Genomic DNA, 24,718 nt, shown 5'->3' with positions numbered 1-24,718 from the left:
CGAAGCCAGCCTCAGGTACTTAGTGAGACTTTGTTTCCAAATAAAATATATTTAAAAAATTAGATCTGGGAATATATCCTGGAGGTAGGAAAACCCCTGGGTTCCGCCCTCAGTACCACACACACACATACAAAAAAAAGAATAATTAAAAAAAAAATAGGACTCAGGGTATAGCTTGGAGGTCAAATGCCCGAGAGTTCAATCCCTAGCGCTGGAAAAAAAATGATCTGACTGTGTTCTTATCATAGTAGGATATATAGGATGCAGAAGGAGGGAGAGAGGATATTAATTCTCTGTGAAAGGTTTTAACGCCAGGTGGGGTGGTACATATCTATAATCCTAGCTTTTGGGGAACCTAAGGCAGGATTATTTTATTTTTATTTTTTTGCAGGTCTAGGGATGGAACCCAGGGGCATTCAACCTCCAAGCTACACCCCCTGCCCTATTTTTTATTCTTTATTTTGAAATTGGGTCTCACTGAGTTGCAGAGGGCCTCACTAAGTAGCTGAGGCTGTCCGTGAACCACGATCCTCCAGTCTCAGCCTCCCGAATGCTGGGATTACAAGCGTGCGGCACCACGCCCGGCTTGAGAATTTTAGATTCAGGGTAAGCCTAAACCACTTAGTGAGACTGTCTCAAAATGGAAAAGTTTTACATTTTATTTTATCTTCTCTATAGTTTTTATAAAGATCTCTTCAACTGGACATGATGGCATTCCTCTTTAATCCCAGGATTTAAGAGTCTGAGACAGGACGATTGAAGATTTAAGGCTAACCTCAACAATTTATTGAGGCCCTCAGCAACTTAGGCCCTATTTCAAAATAAAAAAGAGCTGAGGGTATAGCTCAGAGGTACAATGCCCTTGGGTTCAATCCCCAGTACCAAAAATCCCTCTATCCAAACTCTGTAGTAGCCAGGCGCGGTGGCACACACTTGTAATCCCAGTATTTGGGAGTCTGAGACCAGGAAGATTGCAGGTTCGTGGCCAGCCTCAGCTACTTACTGAGGCTCTCTGCAACTTAGTAAGACCCTGTTTCAAAATAAAGAATTTTAAAAGAAATGGGGCTGGGGATGTTGCTTGGTGATAGAATGCTCCTGGGTTCAATCCCCAGCACCCCCCTCCCCCCCCCACACACACACACATAGTAAGCCAGGCATGGTGGCGCATACTTGTAATCCCAGCATTCGGGAGGCTGAGACAGGAGGATATGGTTCACCGACAGCCTTAGCTACTTAATGAGGTCCTCTGCAACTCAGTGAGACCCTGTTTCAAAATAAATAGTAAAAAAATAGGGCTGGGCATGTAGCTTGGAGGTAGAATGCCCCTGAGTTCCATCCCCAGTACCACAAAACAAAACAAAACAAAACACTATATAGTAAGCCAGGCGTAGTGGCACATTCTTGTAATCCCAGTACTTGGGAGGCAGGAGGATCACAGGTTCATGGTCAGCCTCAGCTACTTAGTGAGGCCCTCAGCAATTTAGTAAGACCTGTTTCAAAATAATAAAAAAATAGGGGTGGGGGTGTAGCTTGGAGGTCGAATGCCCCTGGGTTCCATCCCTAGACCCGCAAAAAATAATAAAAAATAAAAAACTCTATAGTAATGTACTATACTGTTAGGTGCCATATAACGATGATGTTTTGGTCAATGACTGATTACATATACAACCATATACAGAGGTGATCTCATAAGATTATAATGGAGGTGAAAAATTCCTAATGCTTAGCAACATCATTACAATGTATTGCTTCTGGGTTTGTGGTGATCTTGTGTGAACAAACTTACCACACTGCCAGTCATATAAAAGTATAGCACATATGTTTGATACATAATATTTGACAAATGAATGTCACTGGTTTATATATTTACTGCATTGTGCTTTTTATTTTGGTATTGGAGATTAAATCCAGGGCATAGTGCTTTCCGATTATGCTTTCGAGCTCTACTGACATTTGCAAGGCTTTGTCTGTCTCCGCTTCCTCAATACATACGTAGTTTTGAACATGCTGATATGATTGACCCTTGCAGGCCAAGGTTTAGAGATCCAGTGTCTTGAGCTCTACTGCTTCTCTCCACCCATGTGCTTGGTGTGTTCAGTGTGTGTGTGTGTGGGGTGGGGGGGAGCTTTGGGTTTTTTTGTGGGGGGCCAGAGAAGATCTGGGAATTGAACCCAGAGTCACTTTACCACATTTCCATCACCCTATTTTTAAATTTTTGAGATAGTCACTAAGTCGTATTGCCAAGGCTGTAGCTGAATTTGTAATACTTCTGCCATTGCCTCTCAAGTTGTTAGTATTCTAAGTATGCATCATGGCTACCAATGGATATATTACATAATCTTTGGTCTCTAGTTTTTTTTTGTTTGTTTGTTTGTTTTGTGGTACCGGGGAGTGAACCCAGAGGTGTTCTACGTTAAAGCTATACCCTCAGTCCTATTTTTAAATTTTTTACTTTGAAACAGAGTCTTGCTAGGTTGATGAGAATCTCACTACTTGCTGAGGCTGTCATTGAACCTGGGTTCCTCCTGTTTTAGCCTCGTAAGTACTGGGATTACAGGTGTGCACCACCATTCCCCACTAGTATTTTTTTTTAATGATAGGATCATTATTTCCGCATGAAGTGGGACAATTATTTACTTAAACAAGATTTTTGTTTAGGACATAGAATCTATATAGCATAGATCTTATCATAAGGTATCTACCTACTATGTAGACATTGTATTTGTATTGTGAATATTTAAGTACTTACCATTCTAAATTGATTAAAAGAAAAAAATAGACTTCTCATTGATGCAACTTTTTTTCTCCAGACCAGAATCCGTAGAAGCTAGCCCTGTGGTAGTTGAGAAATCCAACAGTTATCCCCACCAGTTATATACCAGCAGCTCACATCATTCACACAGTTACATTGGTTTGCCCTATGCGGTAAGTGTCAAACATTTCTCTGGAAAGATATTTTTAAAATTTAGAGACTTCTAAAATTTAGATGTTTGTGGTTTTGTGCTTTAAACTGAATATCTTAAAAGCACAGTTGTTTCATGTTATCTAAATATATATAATATATAGTTTAATCATATTAACTAAGGAATTAAAATCCTATAAGAAGAACTCTCCAGAGGCTTTGTTATTATTATTTTACAATTTATGCAACTGATAGTTTGATGTTTGCCAGATGGGGAGGCATGCACCTGTAATCCCAGTAATTGGGAGGCTGAGACAGGAAGATCGCAAGTTTGAAACCAGCCTCAGCAATTTAGTGGGACCCTGTTTCAAAATAAAAAATGAAAAGGGCTGGGGGTGTATCTCAGAAGTAGATGCCCCTGGGTTCAGTCCTCAGTACCCTACCTCCACAATAGTTTAATGTTATATTTCTTTGCCCTCTCAACTATGGATGACTTTGTATTGTGCTACTATTAATTCCAAATTATATAGTGAATTATATAATTATCATTTATTGAATAATTATTATGTGTCAGACTTTTTATGCTAAGCATTTTTACACAGAGTATTTCACTTAATCCTCAAAAATAACCTTATAAGATATAGTTTGGATCCCTCTTTGGTAACTGAGAAAATGAAAGCTTATCTAAGTTGATTTACTGAGTATTGCATACCTCACTAAGAGGTAGATATTAGATCCAAACAGTTTCAGTACTGTTTGTGATACTATGAAAGTACATTTATCAGAGATTTTATTATTTGGACCAGAATAAAGATTACCAAATTTTTAAAAATCCCATATTACATACTTTTACAGTGATAGCTATCTTCTGTTCTTTGTTGTTGTTTTTTTTTTTTTAGTCTCTGTGTTCCTGAGGGTTTTTCTTTAACTCTCACAGTATGCACCTGTTTTCATCTTAAAGGTGAAGCTGTGTGACAGAGAACTATGATTTGGAGGGTGGGGATGACATTGATTTGAAGAGGATCACCCTCACCTCATAGATAACTATATTCACTTACTACTGTGCTTTATTTATTTTTGTGTTGCTCGGAATTAAACCCAGGGGCGTTCTACCTCTGAGCTATACCCCCAGCCCTATTTTGTTTCATTTTTAAATTTTTAAACAAGGCCTCACTAGGTTGCTGAGAGTATCACTAAGTTCCTGAGGTTATCCTCACACCTGTAATCCTCCTATCTCAGCCTTCTAAGTATTAGAATTACAGGAATGCACTGCCATGCCCAGCTATGACTGTTTTAATATCTAGATTCATCAAGTCAATATTTTAAAGATAGTAAGGAATTAAATGGGTCAATTTTAATATCTCTTCAGTACTTTGTATAGGGGGGAGGGGAAAATACTAGGGATTGAACTCAGGGGCATTCTACCTCTGAGATACAGCCCCAGCCTTTTATTTACTTAATTATTTTTAATTTTTAAAATTTTAGTATTTGGAAATAGGATCTCACTAAGTTGCTGACAGCCTTACTAAATTGCTAAGACCGGCTTCCAACCCACCATCCTCCTGTCTCAGCCTCCCAAGTACTAGGATTACAATCCTTCACCACCATGCCAGCTATCTCGAGTATTAAGTATTGAATTTTTTTTAAGTTGCTTAGTTTATATTGTTGAAATTACATTGTGCTCTATTTGTGTTCCATTATTCAGGACCATAATTATGGTGCTCGTCCTCCTCCAACACCTCCAGCTTCTCCTCCTCCATCAGTTCTTATTAGCAAAAATGAAGTAGGCATATTTACCACTCCCAATTTTGATGAAACTTCCAGTGCTACTACAATCAGCACTTCTGAGGATGGAAGTTATGGTACTGATGTAACTAGGTGCATATGTGGTTTTACACATGATGATGGATACATGATCTGTTGTGACAAATGCAGGTAAACTATTTTACACCATTAGTTTATATTTTTTTGAATGCTTCTAACCTTTGACTATTAATTTGGAAGGGATGACTAAGTCATTTTTTAAGGAATTGATGAAAATATTTTTAACTGAAACTTCTAATACTATTAATGCAATCTGTTTTGTTCCCAGAAAAAGCCCCATCACAAAAAGCTATCTTTGAGTTTATTAGAAACCCTTATTGTGAATTGAGTATTAATCAATTCTGAACTATATTTATGTAGGATCATCTCTTTTTACTTAGTTCAATAGTAATGCAAGTACATATATAGGAGAAGACAAGATAGAGGAGAACTTAGTCTTTTGTATTTCCTTTGGAATCATTTGTGCTGTGTAGCCAACTGTGATTTTCCAGTTTGGGGGAATTAAACATTTTGATTGATGTTTATTTGACCTGACTCTCACCTCCTTTTGACTTGAACCTTGCAGCACTCTGGAGTCTTCTTGTACCAGAACCACAGTGTCCCCTCCCCCAATCCTGGTTCAGCCACCAAGAAAGGCCTCCTCCCCTAGAGAAGGTGTGATTGGGACAGAAAGTGGGGTTTTGTTTCATCTTTTGTTTAGGGACTTTTTTTTGTTTTTTACTTATGTGGGAGGGATTTGGGGAGGATGGAGAGGGAACAGTAGGAGTTCAGCCTTAAAAGTTACTGAGTCCATCCCCTACACATTTAAGTAGTACATTGTTCAGGTCAAGAAAGTTTGGTAGCTTTATAGAATTTATAGGTCCTTGTATAGCTTTATTACTTGGCTTTGAGCTTGAATGTGAGTATAAAAATGCATCCTAGAGCCAAAATACAAACTAGTTTATATTACTTATAATATTGTTCCTGCCTAGTAGATTAAGGAGTTGCATATTATTGATTTAGTAGTTAAGGTTATATTCTTAAAATCTCTATTTTTGACAAAAAGTGGGAAATTAAAGTGTATTAGAATGTGAAAGTTGATACTGTTTATTTAAGGTTGAATATGAATTCTCTGAGTTTATTTTAATAAGAAAAATGTACTATAATATCTTTTCAAGTTTAAAAATAAATTCTCCTTACTTATTGCATATATCATTACCATGAGTAAATGACCTCAGTAAAATCATTCTTGTGGTAAATTTAAAAACAAAAAATAACTGTAGTGACTTTGCTTTCCTTACATTAGTATCAATTCTCATTGTAACCCATTGTTATATAAAAGCTTTTTCTTGACTGAATTTGTCTAATGTGACACATATTATACCATTTGACAGTGTTTTTAGTGCATAACCTATGTAGTAGTTTCTTCTTTTGCTCTAATTATAATGATCTATAAATGTTATACATCTATCTCTGCTAGAGATAGTGAAATTGTTATATCCATTTACATATTCTGGAAGAACCACTTTACAGTTTTGAATTATTCAAGGTATTTGCTTCTCCAGTGATTGCTTCTTATGTCACGAGTCAATCTCTCTCTGCTTGTTATTTTTTGTTGTTCATCATGTAGCGGTACTGCATGAATTAATCTCAATCTCTCTTTTTTTCTCCCCTTTTATGATCTTGGAGATCAAACCTAGAGCCCTTTGCGTGTTAGGCAAGTGCTCTACCACTTGGCTACATCCCCAGCCCAAAATATAATCTTTTAACCTCTTTTCTATACATTACCATTTTTTCAATGTTCTTTCTGCCCATACTCATCTCTTTGATCTTTTTTTTTCTTTTTTTCTTTTTCTTCTTCTTCTTCTTTTTTTTTTTTTTTTTTTTTTTTGGTGGTACAGGGGTTCCTGGAAGCCCTTCTACCTCTGGGCTACACTCCCAGACCTATTTTATACTTTTTTTAAAATTTGGAAACACGCTGGCTTCGAACCAGCGCGATCCTCCTGTCTCCGCTTCCCAAGCTCAGGGATTACAAGTGTGAGCCACCACGCCCGGCATTTTTTCATTTTTCTAGCTTCTTTTCTTTTCTTTTATCTGCAAGGTATCATTACTTTTTTCTGAAATATAATTTTTTATTCTAACATTTCTTGTCATTTGCCCTGCTTTTCATCTTACTTCTTTTATAAGTATATCTCCATATTCTACCAGTTCTTGTCCCAACATTCTCAATTGAGAAGCAAAGAAAAACGTTAGTTTGGAAGTGGCTAATTATTGTGTAAAGAATAGCTAAGGCTTTATTTTTTTAATAAACATATAGACTGACTTCAGACAATTGAAATTTTAGCAGTAAATTATGATTATAACAACAAATTGAGAAGTTTGTCTCAAGGTAGTCCAGATATTCCATTAAAAGTAATTAGGTTTGAGCCGGGCGTGGTGGCGCACGTTTGTAATCCCCGCGCTTGGGAGGCAGAGACAGGAGGATGGCGCAGGTTCAAAGCCAGCCGCGCGCGCTGGCTTAGGAGACCCAGTTTCCAAATAAAAATGTAAAAATAGGTCTAGGAGTGTAGCCCGGAGGTAGAAGGGCTTCCAGGAACCCCAGTACCATCAAAAAAAAAAAAAGTAATTAGGTTTAATTTTTCTTCCCAAATCCCTTTTGGATTCTTTAATTTTTCTTTACCATTATGCTAGTTCAGTCCTTTTGAAACTCAAGTCTAAAATGTTGGAAAAGCCTCTTAATTGGTATTTCTGCTTCCATTTACTTAGCTTCTTTAATTAATACTGTATGCCACTAAAATTGTTATATATTGACAAAGGAAATCTATAGATATCCCAGCATTCCAAGTCCTTTTTAATTTGGCTGTATTACATGAATCCAGTCTTAACCCCTCCCCTCCTTTTTACAGGAATGAATAGTCCTTTTTATATATATTGGCCACCATCCAGCCACCTTCTCTGTTAATTGATTAATACTACAATGATTCCCTTTTTTTCTGTTTACCAAAATGAGGTTGTGTTTACACCCATTATTCTCCAGAGTACTTTCCCTATTAACTCCAAGAAGTGTGGACAGCTCTACTTTGTGATTTCTAATATTTGTAACCTTTTGCCTTTTACATTTGAAAACTGTGCTTTACAGGTTTATTTTATGTATACTTTATTTGCCCTCTTGATTTTAGACTTTAAAATCTTATCTCCCTTAGGTAACATTTCTATGAATTTGTCATAGCACCTTTTAGAGTGCTGTACTCAAAGGTGGTGTTCGTTAAATGGTATTAAACAGAACATTAAATATTAATATATGGATAGTTTTAATATTTCACATGTTCTTTTTTCCCCCTTTTTAAAGTGTTTGGCAGCATATTGATTGCATGGGGATTGACAGGCAGCATATTCCTGATACATATCTATGTGAACGTTGTCAGCCTAGGTAAGTTACACATACCTGATAATATTTCCAGAAATTTTATTGAGAAAATAATAGTAATTTATTTATGAATTCTAAATTAATTAATGAATCTGGGCATGGTGATTCCAGTACTTGGGAGGCTGAGACATGAGGATCTTCCAACATGACCCTCCTTTAAAATAAAAATAAAAGGGGCTTGGGAGTGTAAATGCCAGGTAGAATGTCCCTGAGCTCAATCCCCAGTACCAAACCATCAAAAAATTAATTAATTAAATAAAATAAAATTTTAAGATGTACTTTTTCATTTTAATGTTTGTTATTATTTAGTGTCTGGACACTTCTAAAATCAGGAAGATTTTTTTCCACTGAGAATATATCATGGTTTACTTTGTAGAAATTTTACCTTATTAGTGATATATGGAATAATAGTGCATCTTCTAAGTGTTGGCATCGTTTTTCACTGTAATATACTATGTTAAAGAGTTACTACAAGCCAGGTGTGGTGGCGCAGGCTTGTAATCCCATCATTTGAGAGGCTGAGAAAGGAGGATTGTGGACAGGCTCAGCTACTTTAGTGAGGCCCTCCGCAACTTAGACCCTGTTTCAAAAAAAATAAAGAATCAAAAATAGGGCTGGAGGTGTAACTCAGAGGTAGAATGGCCCTGGGTTCCATCCCCTGTACCAAAAAAAAAAAAAAAAGTTACTACAACACTCCCTTGGTTTCATACAGAATTTGGTAGGTCTGTCATTCCAAAAATGGAGAGGGGTCCCTCCCCATTTTTTCTTGTTTTTAAATTTTATAGTGGGCATCTTAAACCTATATAAAAGTAAATAAAACCTGTATAAAAATATTGAATTCACATTTTCATCACCTTCAATTATTATTAACAACTTTTATTTGTTTAGTTTTAAAATGAAAATATATGAATTTATACTTATAATTGTAGTTCAAATTTAGAAATACAATTTCTTATTCAACCTTTTTATATTGCATCCGTTATCTCCTTTATCATAGAACAATGTAATGAGAATCACATAATTAATTAATTGCTTAATCTTACAGAAGAATACAACAGTCTCAATTTAAAACCACCAACACTAGCACCATCTCAAAGTAATAGAAACACTAGTATCATTGGTAGGATTATGTAATGTAGTTTAGAACTTTTTCCCCCTTAGTAAGGGTACAGACCATAACAGATATAGAGTCAACTTTTTATTTTTGGTACTGGGGGTTGAATCCAGGATTATTCTACCTCTAAGCTATATTCACTCCAGTTCTTTTTACTTTTTCATTTTGAAATAGGGTCTCACTAAGCTACTGAGTTGGCTGGCTTCAGACCTGCAATCCAGCAGCCTCAGCCTCCCAACTCTTGGGATTACAGGTGTGTGCCACCATGCCCCGCTTGTAAAGTCAGTTCACTGTTTAAAGTCTCTTGAGCCAGGTGTAATGGTGCACACTTGTAATCCCCGTGCTTGGGAGGCTGAGACAGGAGGACCACAGAGGTTCAAAGCCAGCCTCAGCTACTTAGTGAGGCTCTCAGCAATTTAGTGAGACCCTGTTTCCAAATAAAATATAAAAAGTAGGTCTGGAAGTATAGCCCAGAGGTAGAAAGCCCCTGGGTTCCACCCCCAGTACCACCAAAAAATGAAAAAATAAAGTCTCTTGAAAGGATTTCACTATGTGGTTATAACACCAACCATAATACACTTATGTTTAGATTATTGGTTTTATTTTTATAAGTTAAGCTTTTTGAGTTAATGGTATGGTAGATTCACATGCAGTTTTAAAATAATAGAAACTTTACGTATCCTTACCTATTTTCTCCTCATGGTAATAGCTATATAAATTATTAATACAATTTTATAATTAGGATTTTGACATTGATACAGCCAAGGAATAAAAGTATAGAACACTTCTGTCTTTGCAAGGACCCCTTGCACATAATACTTTTTTTTTTTTTTTGGTGGTACTGGGGTTCCTGGAAGCCCTTCTACCTCCGGGATACACTCCCAGACCTATATTTACATTTTTTAAAATTTGGAAACAGGGTCTCCTAAGCCAGCATGCGCGGCTGGCTTGGAACCTGCGCGATCCTCCTGTCTCTGCCTCCCAAACGCGGGGATTACAAGCGTGCGCCACCACTCCCAGCTGCACATAATTCATATAGCCACCTCTGCTCTTTGCTCCTCTCATCTGTAACCTTTGGCACCCACTAATCTGTCTTCCATTTCTTTAATTTTGTCATTTCAAGAATGTTACCTCAATGAAATAATGTAGTATATGACCCAATGTGTGCCCTTTTGGGATTGACTTTTTCGTTTAGCACAATTCCTTGAAGAGCCATTACATTTGTTGCCTGTCTCACCATTGCATTCTTTTTTTTTATTGCTAAGTAGTATTCCATGGTATATATGTACCACAGTTTGTTGAACCATTGACCCACGGAGGGACATTTGGGTTGTTTCTAGTTTGTTGACTATTACAAATAAATTGCTATGAACATTCATATACAGGTTTTTATGTGAGCCTATTTGTTTCTTCCTCTGAGATTCATGCCCAAGAGTATGATAGCTCAGATGGACAGTAGCTGCATGTTAAGTGTTATAGGAAATTGTAAAATTATTTTTCATATTAATACAATGCAATCACTTGGGTTTCTTGGGGAGGAAATGATTTTCTGTAGTAGCTCTAAGTACTGCTTTATAGTCCTAGCATAAATATATGTACCATCCAGTTGTTTTTTAAATTTAAAACCTTTTTAATTTTTATTTTAATAATTATATATTTTATAATAATTATTATTTTTTTGGTGGTGGTACTGGGGTTCCAGGAAGCCTTTCTATATCCGGGCTACACTCCCAGACCTATTTTTTAATTTTTGGAAACAGGGTCTCTTAAGCCAGCACGGCTGGCTTCAAACCTGCACAATCCTCCTGTCTCCACCTTCAAAGCGCGGGGATTACAAGTGTGCACCACCACACCCGGCCTATATTTTATAATTAAATGAGAAGTACTTCTGACATTCTAAAGTAAAATATAAGAGTGTTCTCAAATAAGTCTAGCTTCTATCCTTGTTCCATATATCCCAGGAATAACTTTAAAAAAAATTGGTTTTTTTTGCCTTTCTTTCTGTGGTACTATGGATGGAATCCAGGTACAGTCTGAGCTACACTCCCAGCCATATTTTATTTTTCATTTTGAAACAAGGTCTAAGTTGCTGAGGGTCTTGGCAACGTGCTGATGCTGGGCTTCAACCTGTTATCCTCTTTTCTCAGTCTCTCATTTACTGGAATTATAGCCACCATGCCTGGCTGTATTGCTATTTTCTTATACACAAATATGTACCTGTATATTTATATTCCCCTCTTTAAGTATGCAGAGCATGTTATATGGACTACTTGTCACATTTATTTTTTTGTCTCCTAAAAAGATATGCTGAGCTGGATATGGTGATACACAAAGGTTTATTTGAATAAGGATTTAAAAAAAATTATTTCCCAAGACTTGGAGTGGTGGTGTAAATTTATAATCCTAGTATTTGGGAGGTTGAGACAAGAGAATCTCAGGTTTAAGGCCAACCCCATCAACTTAGTACCTGCTACAAAATAAATAATAAAATAGGGCTGGGGGTGTAGGTAGGAGGTAGAATGCCCTGGGGTCCTCAGTACCACACCAAAAATATAAAACAAAACAAAAAAAAAACAAACAAAAAATAAAAACTAAATAAGGTTGGGGTACACCCAAGTTCTAGATTCATTCTCCAGCAACACACACACACACACAGAGGATCATCTTATAGATCTATAATACTACTTTCTGTAACTTCTTTCCATGTACCAGGGTTTATTCATCCTGTCCCTTTTGGGTGGACATATGTATATAAGATTTTGCCAGATCTATCTACAGTAGGAGCTGTGCAGTTTTTATTCCCACCAGCAGTGGATACGGATGCCTGTTTTCTCAAGCCTCACAATACTGTATTTGGCAGACTTGGGGTTGCCAGTTTAATAAAATGAGAAATAGTAATCTTGCTATAGTTAAAATTGCATTTTTTAACCAGATGTGGTAGTGCTCATATATAATCCCAATACCTGGGAGGCTTAGGCAGAAGGATCACAGGTTCAAGGCCAGCCTCATTAATTTAACTGGACCCTCTTTCAAAATAAAAAATAGGGCTACAGCTGGAGCTCAAAGCTGCCCTTGGATTCAGCTTCCAGTAACCCCTCCCTCCAAAACTGCATTTCTCTTACTTTCAGTCAGATTTTTCTATTTTTTTCTTTTGGTTTTACATTATGATAGTTATGAATCTTTTGCTAGTTATTTTTTTGTGTGTGTGTGTGGGGGGTCTGGGGATGGAACATTTGACCACCAGGCTACTCCTCCTGCCCATTTTTTATTCTTTATTTTGAAACAGGGTCTCACTAAGTTGCAAAGGGCCTCACTAAGTAGCTGAGGCTGGTCTGTGAACCGTGATCCTCTGGTCTTACCCTCCTGAATGCTGGGATTACAAGCAAATGCTGGAATTACAAGTGCCACACCCGGGCTTGCTAGACAGTTTTTGATGGAATAAATGTCCATTGATGAATTCAGTTGAGAGTTGGTTAAAAACTGACCATTATGAGGGCAGTCAACTGAGAAATTATCATTCTTTGGTAATGGTGCTATCTTTAAAGCTAGGATGATAATTACATGTCCTAGTAGACATGAAGTCAAGTATGTTACTGAGTTGTAGGCATTTTAGTTTAGGGTCTTTGTTCTTTCATTTAAGAATGATTATTTGGTCTTTAGTAAGTATATACAATGAAAAAGTTGGGAAAAGTATAATTACTGTGGATGATATACTTCACAAGTGGAGTCTAGGGAGTTTAATGACACATTGTAAATGTCTAGAGTTTATTATTTCACAGGTGAACATAATTTGAGGCATACTGGAATGTTCAGTAGATACTAATTCAGTATCATACATTTGCTTTGAGAAATTTGAGATTTAAATTCTAATGGTAGCATTATGGTTTTTTTCAGAGGTTTCTCTTTTTGCCATAATATTGAATTTGGAAAAAAAAGTGTTCATTTCCTAGGTAAAGATTTATTTTCTAAATAGAAATGGAGTAACTGGACTGGTATCTACTGCTATAAAACTAGATCATATCTTAAGGTCAAGCCACGGGGGATGTTCTATATATTTTATATTGTTTTTCACGAAGAATATTAAAGAAATTATAAAGTTCATTATATTTAAGATAGATTTGCTTCAGACCTGGGTTTATGAAAGTTTGATAATAACTATTAATTTTTAATGTAGGAGTTTGGATAAAGAAAGGGCAGTGCTACTACAACGCCGGAAAAGAGAAAACATGTCAGGTATGTTAAAAAGGACCTACAGTATATTAAGATTAGTATGATCAAGAAACTAAGTGTCCTGTAGTTTTACTTCGAGGTAAAAACTCTGTAGATGAATTTTCATTGTATTTATTGTTTTATAATCTGTGATAGATTTTAAATATTCTTAATGGATTATAGAATAAGTATGTACTTATAATTTAAAGCAAAATACATTCTTCAGAAAGATGCCAATTCATTAGTTTATCATGTGCAATCGTATTTCATTCATTTTTAGAGGCAGAATGTTCTAAATGCTATGTAAGATATACCACAGCTTTCATCTTGGCTTAAAACTAATACACCTGGTTTTAAATATTCATATTTTAGCCAGGTGTGGTGGCACACGCTTGTAATACCCGCACTTGGGAGGCTGAGATGGGAGGATCGCACAGGTTCAAAGCCAGCCTCAGCTACTTAGTGAGGCTCTCAGCAACTTAGTGAGACCCTGTTTCCAAATAAAACATAAAAAAATAGGTATGGGAGTATAGCCTGGACGTAGAAAGCCTCTGGGTTCCACCCCCAGTACAATCAATCAATCAATCAATCAATCAATAAATATTCATAGTTTATTCAATCATTTCTCTTTGATGGACATTTTAGATTGTTTCCAGTATGTTAATTTTATTTTCGTTACTACAAATAGTACCTTTAGTGAAATCTTTTGCATAAGTCTTTTTATACTTTGCTATTTCATTTTTGGCTAGATCTCTGGAAATGGGATGGCTAGGTCAAAGAGGAACTGCATATATAATTTTATTAACAATGGCTAAATTCTTCTCCATAGGGAATTTTGAATTTTGCCAGTTATGTATGATAGTGCCTGTTTCCCACAGTTACTATACCAGTTTCATTCCCAGACTTTTGCATCCTTTGCTGTTTATTGTGTGAGAAATGACATTGTAGTTCACATTTAAGTGTAATTTATGAGTGAGGTGATTGAAGAAGCAAAAAAGTATGCTTATTCTTTAAAAAGAAGGAGGTAACAATACATTGTGATGTGGAATGCTGTTTTTTTCTGTTTGAAATAGAAGTATTAAATGTGGAATCATTTCATTTTGCATTTGAAGATGGTGATACCAGTGCAACTGAGAGTGGTGATGAAGTTCCTGTGGAATTATACACTGCGTTTCAGCATACTCCAACTTCTATCACTTTAACTGCTTCAAGAGTTTCCAAGGTTAATGACAAAAGAAGGAAAAAAAGTGGGGAGAAAGAACAAAACATTTCAAAATGTAAAAAAGTACGTTTTTGCTTAATTTAAAATAAGTAGATAAGATAGTAGATAGAGAAGTTTTATGGGTAAGGCCAGGAGAGTGCGAGTAGTGCATAGTAGCTAAACAGATATTGGGATCTAACAAAAAGCGTTTTTTCTTTTTAATTTTAAACTTATTTCAAAATTTTAATGTGTAGAAAAGAAACTTTGCAAACTGCTTTGAAGTTGTTGCTGTGAGACTTGTGATAGAAATGTAAAATCTGAAAGAGAAAAGAATGCTAATTTAGAAAATAAAAATAACATTCCTAAATTTTTAATAATTCATTAATAGGTAACAGCATATAATTGATGTTTATAGCTATTCTCTGCTTGAATATTTAATCATTTTATTTAAAAATTTTCATGATGTATGTGTGGTGCTGGGGATTGAATACAAGATATTCTACCTCTGAGCTATACTTCCAGCCCAATTTTATTTTTTTGTGATACTGAGGATGAAACTGTAGGGGCATCTACCTCTGAGCTACACTCCCAACCCTCTTTTATTCTTTTATTTCGAAACAGGGTCTCACTAAGTTGCGGAGGGCATAAGTTCCTGAGGCCAGCTGTGAACCTGGAATCCTCCTGTCTCAGCCTCCCACATGCTGGCATTATAAGTGTGTCCCATAATACCCAGCCTTATTTTTTATTTTTCATTTTTTGTAGTACTGGGGATGGAACCCAGGGTCATTCTATCTCCAAGCTATACCCCGAGCCTGGTTTTTTATTCTTTATTTTGAAACAGGGTCTCACTAAGTTGCACAGGGCTTCACTAAGTAGTAACTGAGGCTCTCCGCCAACTGTGATATTCCTGTCTCAGCCTCCCAAATGCTGGGATTACAAGCTTGAACCTTCACGTCCAACTCTTGTTTTTTAATTTTTAAGCAGGGTCTCATTAAGTTACTGAGGCTGTTCTCACCCCTGTGATCCTCTTGTGATCCTCCTGTCTCAACCTCCCAACTACTGGGATTACAGGTGTGTATCACCATGCCCAGCCTGATCATTTTAATAATGCTTCCTAATTGTTGAATTTCTTATCACATAAATTTTTTTCACTGAAATTGTGTTTGGTAAATTATCCCTAGGAGATGATGGGAGAAAACTATTAGCAAGTTTTTTTTTTTTTAAATTGAATTTGTTAATGAAATTTGAGAGTAAAACCAAACATGAGAAGTAGTGTCTTAAGAATATAAGTTAAAAACTTCCCATCACTTGGTCTTTTTACTATACATTTTCTATGTTTAGATAAATACTTACCATTATGTTGCAGTGGCCTAGAGGAACATGGCATGCTGGTTTGTAGCATAGGATCAGTGGGCCATACCATATAATGTAGGTTTGTAGAATGTCATGTCTCATAGGTTATACAAGCACACTATGATGTTTGTGGAAAAGACGAAATATTTCGGTGATCCATTTATCAAAATGAATCCTTGTCATTAAATAAGATGTGACTTTGATTAGTAGTAAGATTCTTTGTCATATAGAGTAAAAAATGCTTTTCACAATGACCATACTGTTAGAGTAAAACTACATAGATATGAACTCAAAGCTTCAAAACAAAGGCATTCCTTGAGTAATTTTTCTTCATCTCTCTTATAGTTTAAAATTTGCACAGAGAAGTTAAATGCTTTTACAGCTTAAAACATGTATAAATGTTGACTTTTTGTTTGTTGCTTTCAGATTATTTCTTTTTTATTGTGTAAAAGTTACTTGGAAGTTTGATTCTTGTATATTTATTTGTTTACATCATTTGGTTTGAATAAAGCATAGATTATGCATTTTCTCTAGGAGGAATGAATGAACCATAGGTCTCTATTGTGTCATACTTATTTCAGAATATCATTGTGTATTTAAAAGGGAAGAGCTTTTTCTCAGACATAAGTTTGTAATACTTAACAGATATTAGAATCCAGAAATTGGGCGTATAATATAACTGGTTTGTTCTTTTGTTAAATTTTCATTATTATTAGGGAGGCAATATGTAATATAAAATATATAGTAGAAGGAGAGATTTTTGCTTTTTAATTAGCCTACTCCTTTGCCAACTGCAAGTATTTTGGACAGATGACAGTTTTTAAATATTCATGAAATCTTATTAAGATATTCTTTAGCTGGGTGTGGTGGCACATGCTTGTAATCCCAGCATTCAGGAGGCTGAGACTGGAGGATCGCGGTTCGCGGACAGACTCAGCTACTTAAGCCCTCTGTAACTTAGTGAGACCCTGTTTCAAAATAAAGAAAAAAAAAACAGGGCAGGGGGTGTAGCTCGTAGGTTGAATGCCCCTGGGTTCTATCCCTAGACCCGCAAAAAAAAAAAAAAAAAAAAAGATATTCTTAGTGTTTTAGCAATTCATGGCTTTGACATTAATTATTAATAAGGCAAAATAAAGTATAAAAAGAGAGAGCACAGCCAGGTGTGGTGGTATATGCTTGTAATCCCTGAACTTGGGAGGCTGAGATAGGAGGATCACAGGTTTGCATCAGCCTCAGCTAATTAGTAAGACCCTGTTTTAAAATAAAAACAGGGCTGAGCTTAGGGTGTAGCTTGGAGGTAGAATACCCTAGGCTCAATCCCCAGTATCACAAAGAAAAGAAAGGAAAGGAAAAAGGGCTTGTGTGTACTTGTAATACCAGTACTTTGGAGAGTGAGACAGGAGTATCATAGGTTTGAGGCCTGCCTTAGAAACTTAGCAGACCTTCAGCATCTTAGTGAGACTCTCTTTCAAAATAAAAAACGAGAAGGGCTGGGGGTACAGCCCAGAGGTAGAATGCCCTTGGATTCAATCCTCAGTTCCAATAAATTAATAATTAATTTTATTATTTTAGCTCACAAAACTATTTTCAGCAAATATTACTTATAAATGTACTTTTACAGTTTGAAATCTTTTTTTTTTTTTGGCAGTGGGTATGGAACCCAGGGGCATTATACCTCCGAGCTCCAGCTCCAGCCCTACTTTTTTTTCTTCTTTATTTTGAGACAGGGTCTCACCGAGTTGCAAGGGACCTCACTAAGTAGCTGAGGCTGGCCACGAATCGCAATGCTCTAGTCTCAGCCTCCGAAATGCTGGGATTACGAGCATGCGCCACCACGCCCGGCTCAGTTTGAAATCTTGATATCTTAAATGATATCTAAAATGATACTCAAAAAGTTTCATATCTTAGAGGATTTCAGATTAGGATGTTCAACTCTCAATTTACAGTTTTTGCAAATATCCCCAAATAACTCTGGTCTGAAAAACTCCTGGTCTCATGCATTTTGGCATAAGGCATAATCAACAAGTACCATTTTCTTTCTGTATACCAAATTTGTCACAACCCCCCACCCCCCCGTCTCCATTTCATCAGTACGGCCAATCTCCAAGGCTCTAAAGTCTTTAAATAATTTTTTGTGACACCAGATTTATTCTCAAGCTTTATTGATTTTTTTCTTTGAAATGTCTCTCACATTATTTTCCTCTTTTGACTGCTATAAAATTAACCTAAGTCCTCCTTACCTCATAGTAACCCAGTATTTATCTATTTATCTTTGCTCTATCTTATCAAGTCTTTCCTCTTCAATCCATTCTGAATTTGGATATCCTGTAAATATAAAGGTATAAGCAGTGGTACATTCCTTGAATTTGACATACTTTGTTTCATGCATTCTTTCATAGTTCTTTGTACTCCCAAGATCCCTTTCATTTGTCTTAACTGGATATACAGTCTCCAAAGTCCTCCTAGTTTTCACCCCATTTTACCTAAATATTCTTTTCTTCCCTTAAGAAAAAAAGAGCTTACTGTCTTTTTTATTCACCTATTTTAAACTGTTTATTGTGATTACTCAAGTGATAAAATCATACTGAAAGCAGATATTTGGAGATAAACACTCATTGGATGTATTTAAGACAGCAAAAACCAGAAATATTTAAGAAATTTCTTAAACAATAGTGCATTTAACTAATTAACTAATTAATTAATTTGTGTGTGGTACTGGGGGTTGGGCCCAAGGGCATTCTAACTCCAGGTTAGAGCTTACTATCTTTTAATATATCATCTGGACACAAATTTAGAACTTAACGATGTTTGGAACTGTATTTCTTTTTCTTCTTCTCCTTTTTTTTTGGGGGGGGGTGGTACTGGGGTTTCTGGAAACCCTTCTACCTCTGGGCTACACTCCCAGACACCTATTTTTTTATATTTTTATTTCGAAGCAGGGTCTCTTAAACCAGTGAGGCTGGCTTCGAACGTACGTGATCCTCCTGTCTCTGCCTCCCAAGCACGGGGATTATAAGTGTGCACCACCACACCCAGCTTGGATCTGTATTTCTATCTCTCTCTCTCTGTTTACACTTTGAAGGGAAGTAAGGTGATAAACATTAAGTCTGTGGATCTTAAGATTAGTGTCAATTCAATAAATACTTTTTTTTTCTTTTTTTTTTTTTGTGGTACTGGGGATGGAAACCAGGGGCTTTCCTACCTCCAGGTTATACTCCCAGACATATTTTATATTTTATTTGGAAATAGGGTCTCACTAAGTTGCTGAGAGCCTCACTCAGTAGCTGAGGCTGGCTTCGAACCTGTGTGATCCTCCTGTCTCCGCCTCCCAAGTGCTGGGATTACAAGTGTGCACCACCACACCCAGCTCTCCTCAAACATTTTTAACTTCTTTGTGGTAATAACTTAAAAATCTTCTCTTCTAACTTTTAATATATAGTACATAATTGCTGTCCGTAGTTGTACTGTATAAGAGTTATGGTTGTAATATTCAACACATAGATTATCTAGAAAGTTTAGTCTTTGCATTATATGTCTGGAAAATTTTCTCTTTGCATCATATTATGTACATACTTTCATATTAAGTGTCTATGTTTTAAAGAAGCATATTGTAGTAGATACCTTTATTCATATTCCACTAGTTTGAGCCTTAGTGGTTATCAGTTTTTTTTATGAAACTTGATTAAAAAGCTTCAATGAATGAATTGATTTTTTAGCATTTAAAACAACTAACTCAGAATTCCATGCTTATTTTAGGCCTTCCGTGAAGGATCTAGGAAGTCATCAAGAGTTAAGGTAAATACATTAAGGAGCTTACTGTGTGTCTGATTCTCCACATCTTATGCTCTCTTGTGTGCCATTGCTTATTATCTTTACAAGAACTGGGAGCTTAGCATTCTACTTGGATTTGTAAGTCTTATAGTTTATTAACAGTATTAAAATATTAAAAGAGGAGGTGAATAAACAATTTCTAATGTTAAAGCTGTGGTAATTAGAACTTTATCACTACATTCAGTGTCTCTGACACAGGGGCTTTTTACCTCTGAGCTATAGCCTCAGCCCTATTTATTTTATTATTTTATGGTACTGGGGATAGAACCCAGGGGCATTCTACCTCCAAGCTATACCCTCAGCCCTATTTTTTATTCTTTATTTTCAAACAGGATCTCAGAGCGTTGCGAATGGCCTCACTAAGTAGTAGCCGAGTCTGTCCATGAACTGTGATCCTCCTGTCTCAGCCTCCCAAATGCTGGGATAACAAGCATGCATCACCAGGCCCAGCTTTTTATTTTATTTTGAAACAGTGTCTAAGTTGCAGAGGGCCTCACTAAGTTGCTGAGGCTGGTTTTGATCCTCTTGTCAAACCTCCCAATTGCTGGAATTACAAATGTGTACCACCACACCTGGCTCTGACAACACTTTATATTATTATCCTATACACATGAATACAGAATCATATTAATTAATTAATGTGTGTGTGTGTGTGTGTGTGTGTGTGTGTGTGTGTGTGTGTGTGTTATTGAGGATTGAACATAGGGTCATTCTACTTCTGAACTATACCCCTGACCCTCCTCCCATTTTGCAGTACTAGGAATTGAACCCAGGAGCATTCTACCTCTGAGCTATAACCCCAACCATATTTTTAGTCTTTATTTTGAGACAGTGTCTCACTGAGTTGTGGAGGACCTCACTAAGTAGCTGAGGCTAGCCGTACACTTGTGACCCTCAGTAGTAGTTGTCAGTAGTACTGTTATATCACCACAGACTCACTATGTAAAAACTAGTTACTTTTAGCTTGAATTAACTGAAACATCCTCAATTTTTAGATGGTATAATTGCTGAGAACAAATGCTCTCCACCTCTCTTTCCTAAACCAGTGATTTATACTGGGTCATAGAGGTACCTGGATAGTGTTATTATAGCTCTCTGTGTTAGGTGTTTAGAGAATATAAAATTTTTAAATAAATTTCTTAAATTGTCAGACATTAGCCAGATATGGTGGCGCATGCTTGTAATCCCAGCATTTGGGAGGCTGAGACCGGAGGATTGCAGTTCGTGGACAGCCTCAGCTACTTAGTGAGGCCCGCAACTTTGTGAGACCCTGTCAGACATTAAATAGGCTAGGAAGAGGGTTTTCATAGTATATTTTTATCTCTATAGTATAAAGCATAATAATTAAGCCATATTTTTGGAAAACAAACCATTAACCAGCACTCCAGATTATTCTTGCATAGTTTTGAAATTCTTTCTCAAGGTTACTGCATGGTGCCATTCAGCATACTGCGAGTCCAGTTTCATAAATCATCTTTATATGTAAAGTTGGTAGTTTTATCATTACTATGCTAAGTTGGACTTATAAAATTTGACACAAAGAGGTTTTTTTTTTTGGTGGTGGTGGTGGTGGTACTGCGGTTCCTGGAAGCCCTTCTACCTCTGGGCTACACACCGAGACCTATTTTATACTTTTTAAAATTTGGAAACAGGGTCTCTTAAGCCAGCTGGCTTCGAACCTGCACGATCCTCCTGTCTCCACCTCCCAAGCGGGGGGGGGGGGGGGGTGGGGATCACAAGCGTGCGCCACCATGCCCGGCACAAAGAGGTTTTTAAGTTATTGGAATTATTATTTTTTTTTTTTTTTTTTTGGTGGTACTGGGGGTGGAACCCAGAGGCTTTCTACCTACGGGCTATACTCCCAGACCTATTTTATATTTTATTTGGAAACAGGGTCTCACTAAGTTGCTAAGAGCCTCACTAAGTAGCTGAGGCTGGCTTCGAACCTGTGCGAGCCTCCTGTCTCAGCCTCCCAAGCGCGGGGATTACAAGCGTGCGCCACCACGCCCGGCTAAGTTATTGGAATTATTATTAACACTCCAGCCTTCTTCCTTTCTTCCCAATTTATCTAAGCATAGCCTCAATACTGGGATTCATGAGGAAGGAACATCTTTTACTTAACTGAAATACTATTATAAAGAGGGACTTAGGGATGCAAAAAATTCTTTGTGCATCTTAAAAATACACTTCTTTAACTTGAAGATAGCTCTTTAAAATTATCACAACTCCAGTAAAGCAGAGGAAACCCTTAAGATGAAGTAGTGGCTCATAAAATCTCTTCTTCAGCCAGGTGTGATGGTGTGTGCCTGTAATCCCAATACTTGGGGAAGCTGAGGCAGGAGGATTGCAGGTTCACAGCCAGCTTCAGCAGTTTAGCGAGGTCCTCTGCAACTTAATGAAACCATGAAACCCTGTTTCAAAATAAAAAATAAAATAGGGCTATTTCAATTCCTAGTACCACTTAAAACTCTTATCATCTGGTCATTATAATGTAGAATATGTATACATAAAAATATCAATTGGCAAAATGAGGCTATTCCCATTAAGTAATTGAGTAGCTTATTATAGCTAATATTTTATTACATGGTGCAGTGATTTTTATGCACATATCTAATATGTGTGAAAATCTTAATCTGTATATGATATTAAAATTTCAAATGTTGATTGTACATGTGGAAATAATTTGTTTTGTCATCAAGATGTTCAGTATAGAAAGAACTTATGAACAGCTGAATGTTGTGCTACCCACCTGTGATCCCACCTGTGATTTACTTGGGAGGCAAAGGCAGGAGGATCTCTAGTGTGAGCCCAGCTTGGGCAATTAAGCAAACAAAGGAAATATGAACAGCATTTACAGCTGAATTCGTCTTGAAAAATTATTATATATCTTGGTATTTCACTGGATGAAGGTAGCAAATTAGTTTCATTATGAAACATAATAAGAATTATCTATCAGAAATAAATTTTTACCTAACATGTAATTCATATAATTAGTGGTCTATTCTAGTTTAAAAGAACTGTGAGTATATATATCAGGCACACACTAGTAATCCCAGCATTTGGGAGGCTTAGAGAGAGGATTGCGGTTCAAGGAGAGCTTCAGTTACTATTAAGTGAGGCCCTTTGCAAATCAGTGAGACCCTGCTTCAAAATAAAGAATAAAAATTAGGGATAGGGGTATAGAATGGAGGTAGAATGTCCCTGGGTTTCATTCCCAGTACTGGAAAAAAAAAAAAAAAAAAAAAAAGTAGTAGAGTCAACATGTAAAGCCAAATACTATTTCCAGTTTATATTATGTTCTTTTACATAAGTTACCATTAACGTGTGTGTGTGTGTGTGTGTGTGTGTGTGTTGTACTTCATTTCAAATAATAATGTTTGCTTTGCTGTAATTTTAGGGTTCAGCTCCAGAAATTGATCCTTCATCTGATGGTTCAAATTTTGGATGGGAGACAAAAATCAAAGCGTGGATGGATCGATATGAAGAGGCAAATAATAACCAGTACAGTGAAGGTGTTCAGAGGGAGGCACAAAGAATAGCTCTGCGATTAGGCAATGGAAATGACAAAAAAGACCCAAATAAATCGGAATTGAATACTAACAATGTGCTCTTCAAACCTCCTGTTGAGGTAAGTATGCCAAAAATGATTATAAAATAACACATTTGTTATATTGTGTACCTTTAATCTTAAAGCAGCCAAGTTTAATTAATGTAAGCATTTCTTCTTACTGTAGAGCCATATACAAAAGAATAAAAAAATTCTGAAGTCTGCCAAAGATTTGCCTCCTGATGCACTTATCATTGAATATAGAGGGAAGTTTATGCTGAGAGAACAGTTTGAAGCAAATGGATACTTCTTTAAAAGGTATGTTACTTTATTTTCCTTTATTCATGTTCAGTAGTTAAATAATAAATTTATTAATATTTTACCTGGGTGCTGTGATTTCATGTGCTTCTTGTGGACATGATTATTTCAGTATTTAAGTGCGTTTGGTTGACCAACTACTAATGATAATTTTTGGACTATGATAACATCAACCAAAAGGAAGGAAAGGCATATTCCTTAGTCTCTTGCTCATTTATGTCATGTGGAAAATATTAAAATAATCCACTTCAAAGTTAAGTCATGCTAGATATGGTGTTGCATGCCTATAATTTAGTACTTGGGAGGCTGAGACAGGAGGATTACAGGTTCAAGGACAGCAGCAGCAGCAGCATAGTGAGGTTATGGTCAACCTAGAGAGATTCTTGTTTCCAAAACAAATAAGTACATACAAAGGGCAGGAGATGTGGTTCAGATATAGAATGCCCTGGGTTCACTCTCCAGTAGGTAGCCCACTCCCACACATATACTCAAACATAAGTCAGTAGCAATAAAGGTTGAATATACATTCTATCAGGCAGGAATTGCAGTTACCTGAGATTACCAGAAACCTTTTTCATTCTGGACCTGTGCTAATTCCTTGTAACATTAATGCTAGCATCTGGAAAGATCATGTGGCCACAGGCAAACCCCCTTTGTCTTTATTAGAAAGTATCAGAAGCTGGGTGTGGTGGCAATCGCTTGTAATCCCAGCATTTGGGAGGCTGAGACAAGAGGATCCACATTCACGACCAGCCTCAGCTACTTAGTGAGGACCTTTGCAACTCAGACACTGTTTCAAAATAAAAAATAAACAATAGGGCTAGTGGTGTAGCTCATAGGTAGAATACCCCTGGATTTCATTCCCAGTACCGCAAAAAAAAAAAAAAAAGTATTAGATTTGTTCCTACTTTATTGCCAACACTCTCAACTCTGTTGATAGGGCTTTGCAGGCCTCTTTGGTTTGGGATTCTTGTGGAGAATTGGTATCTCCAAATAGCCATCATTGCCTGGGG

At 36.6% G+C, this 24,718-nt stretch overlaps 1 protein-coding gene across 2 annotated transcripts in view; it reads left to right on the top strand.

Annotated features, from left to right (window-relative positions):
* Positions 1-24,718, top strand: part of KMT2E (lysine methyltransferase 2E (inactive)) — a gene marked incomplete at both ends in the record, with an annotated part of 69,735 nt that overhangs the window by 11,398 nt on the left and 33,619 nt on the right. For both annotated transcript variants that reach the window (XM_080701885.1, XM_080701884.1), the window contains 8 exons: positions 2,811-2,925; positions 4,608-4,837; positions 8,055-8,135; positions 13,421-13,479; positions 14,568-14,740; positions 19,766-19,804; positions 23,238-23,468; positions 23,575-23,705. In XM_080701885.1, the coding sequence (XP_080558011.1) occupies positions 2,811-2,925; positions 4,608-4,837; positions 8,055-8,135; positions 13,421-13,479; positions 14,568-14,740; positions 19,766-19,804; positions 23,238-23,468; positions 23,575-23,705 (1,059 nt within the window). The remainder of the gene's footprint in view (positions 1-2,810; positions 2,926-4,607; positions 4,838-8,054; positions 8,136-13,420; positions 13,480-14,567; positions 14,741-19,765; positions 19,805-23,237; positions 23,469-23,574; positions 23,706-24,718) is intronic.

This window comes from Muscardinus avellanarius (assembly GCF_963383645.1).
Source record: "Muscardinus avellanarius genome assembly, chromosome: 9".
In the NCBI taxonomy this organism is placed as follows: domain Eukaryota; kingdom Metazoa; phylum Chordata; class Mammalia; order Rodentia; family Gliridae; genus Muscardinus; species Muscardinus avellanarius.
This window is presented reverse-complemented; position numbering and strand designations above follow the sequence as displayed.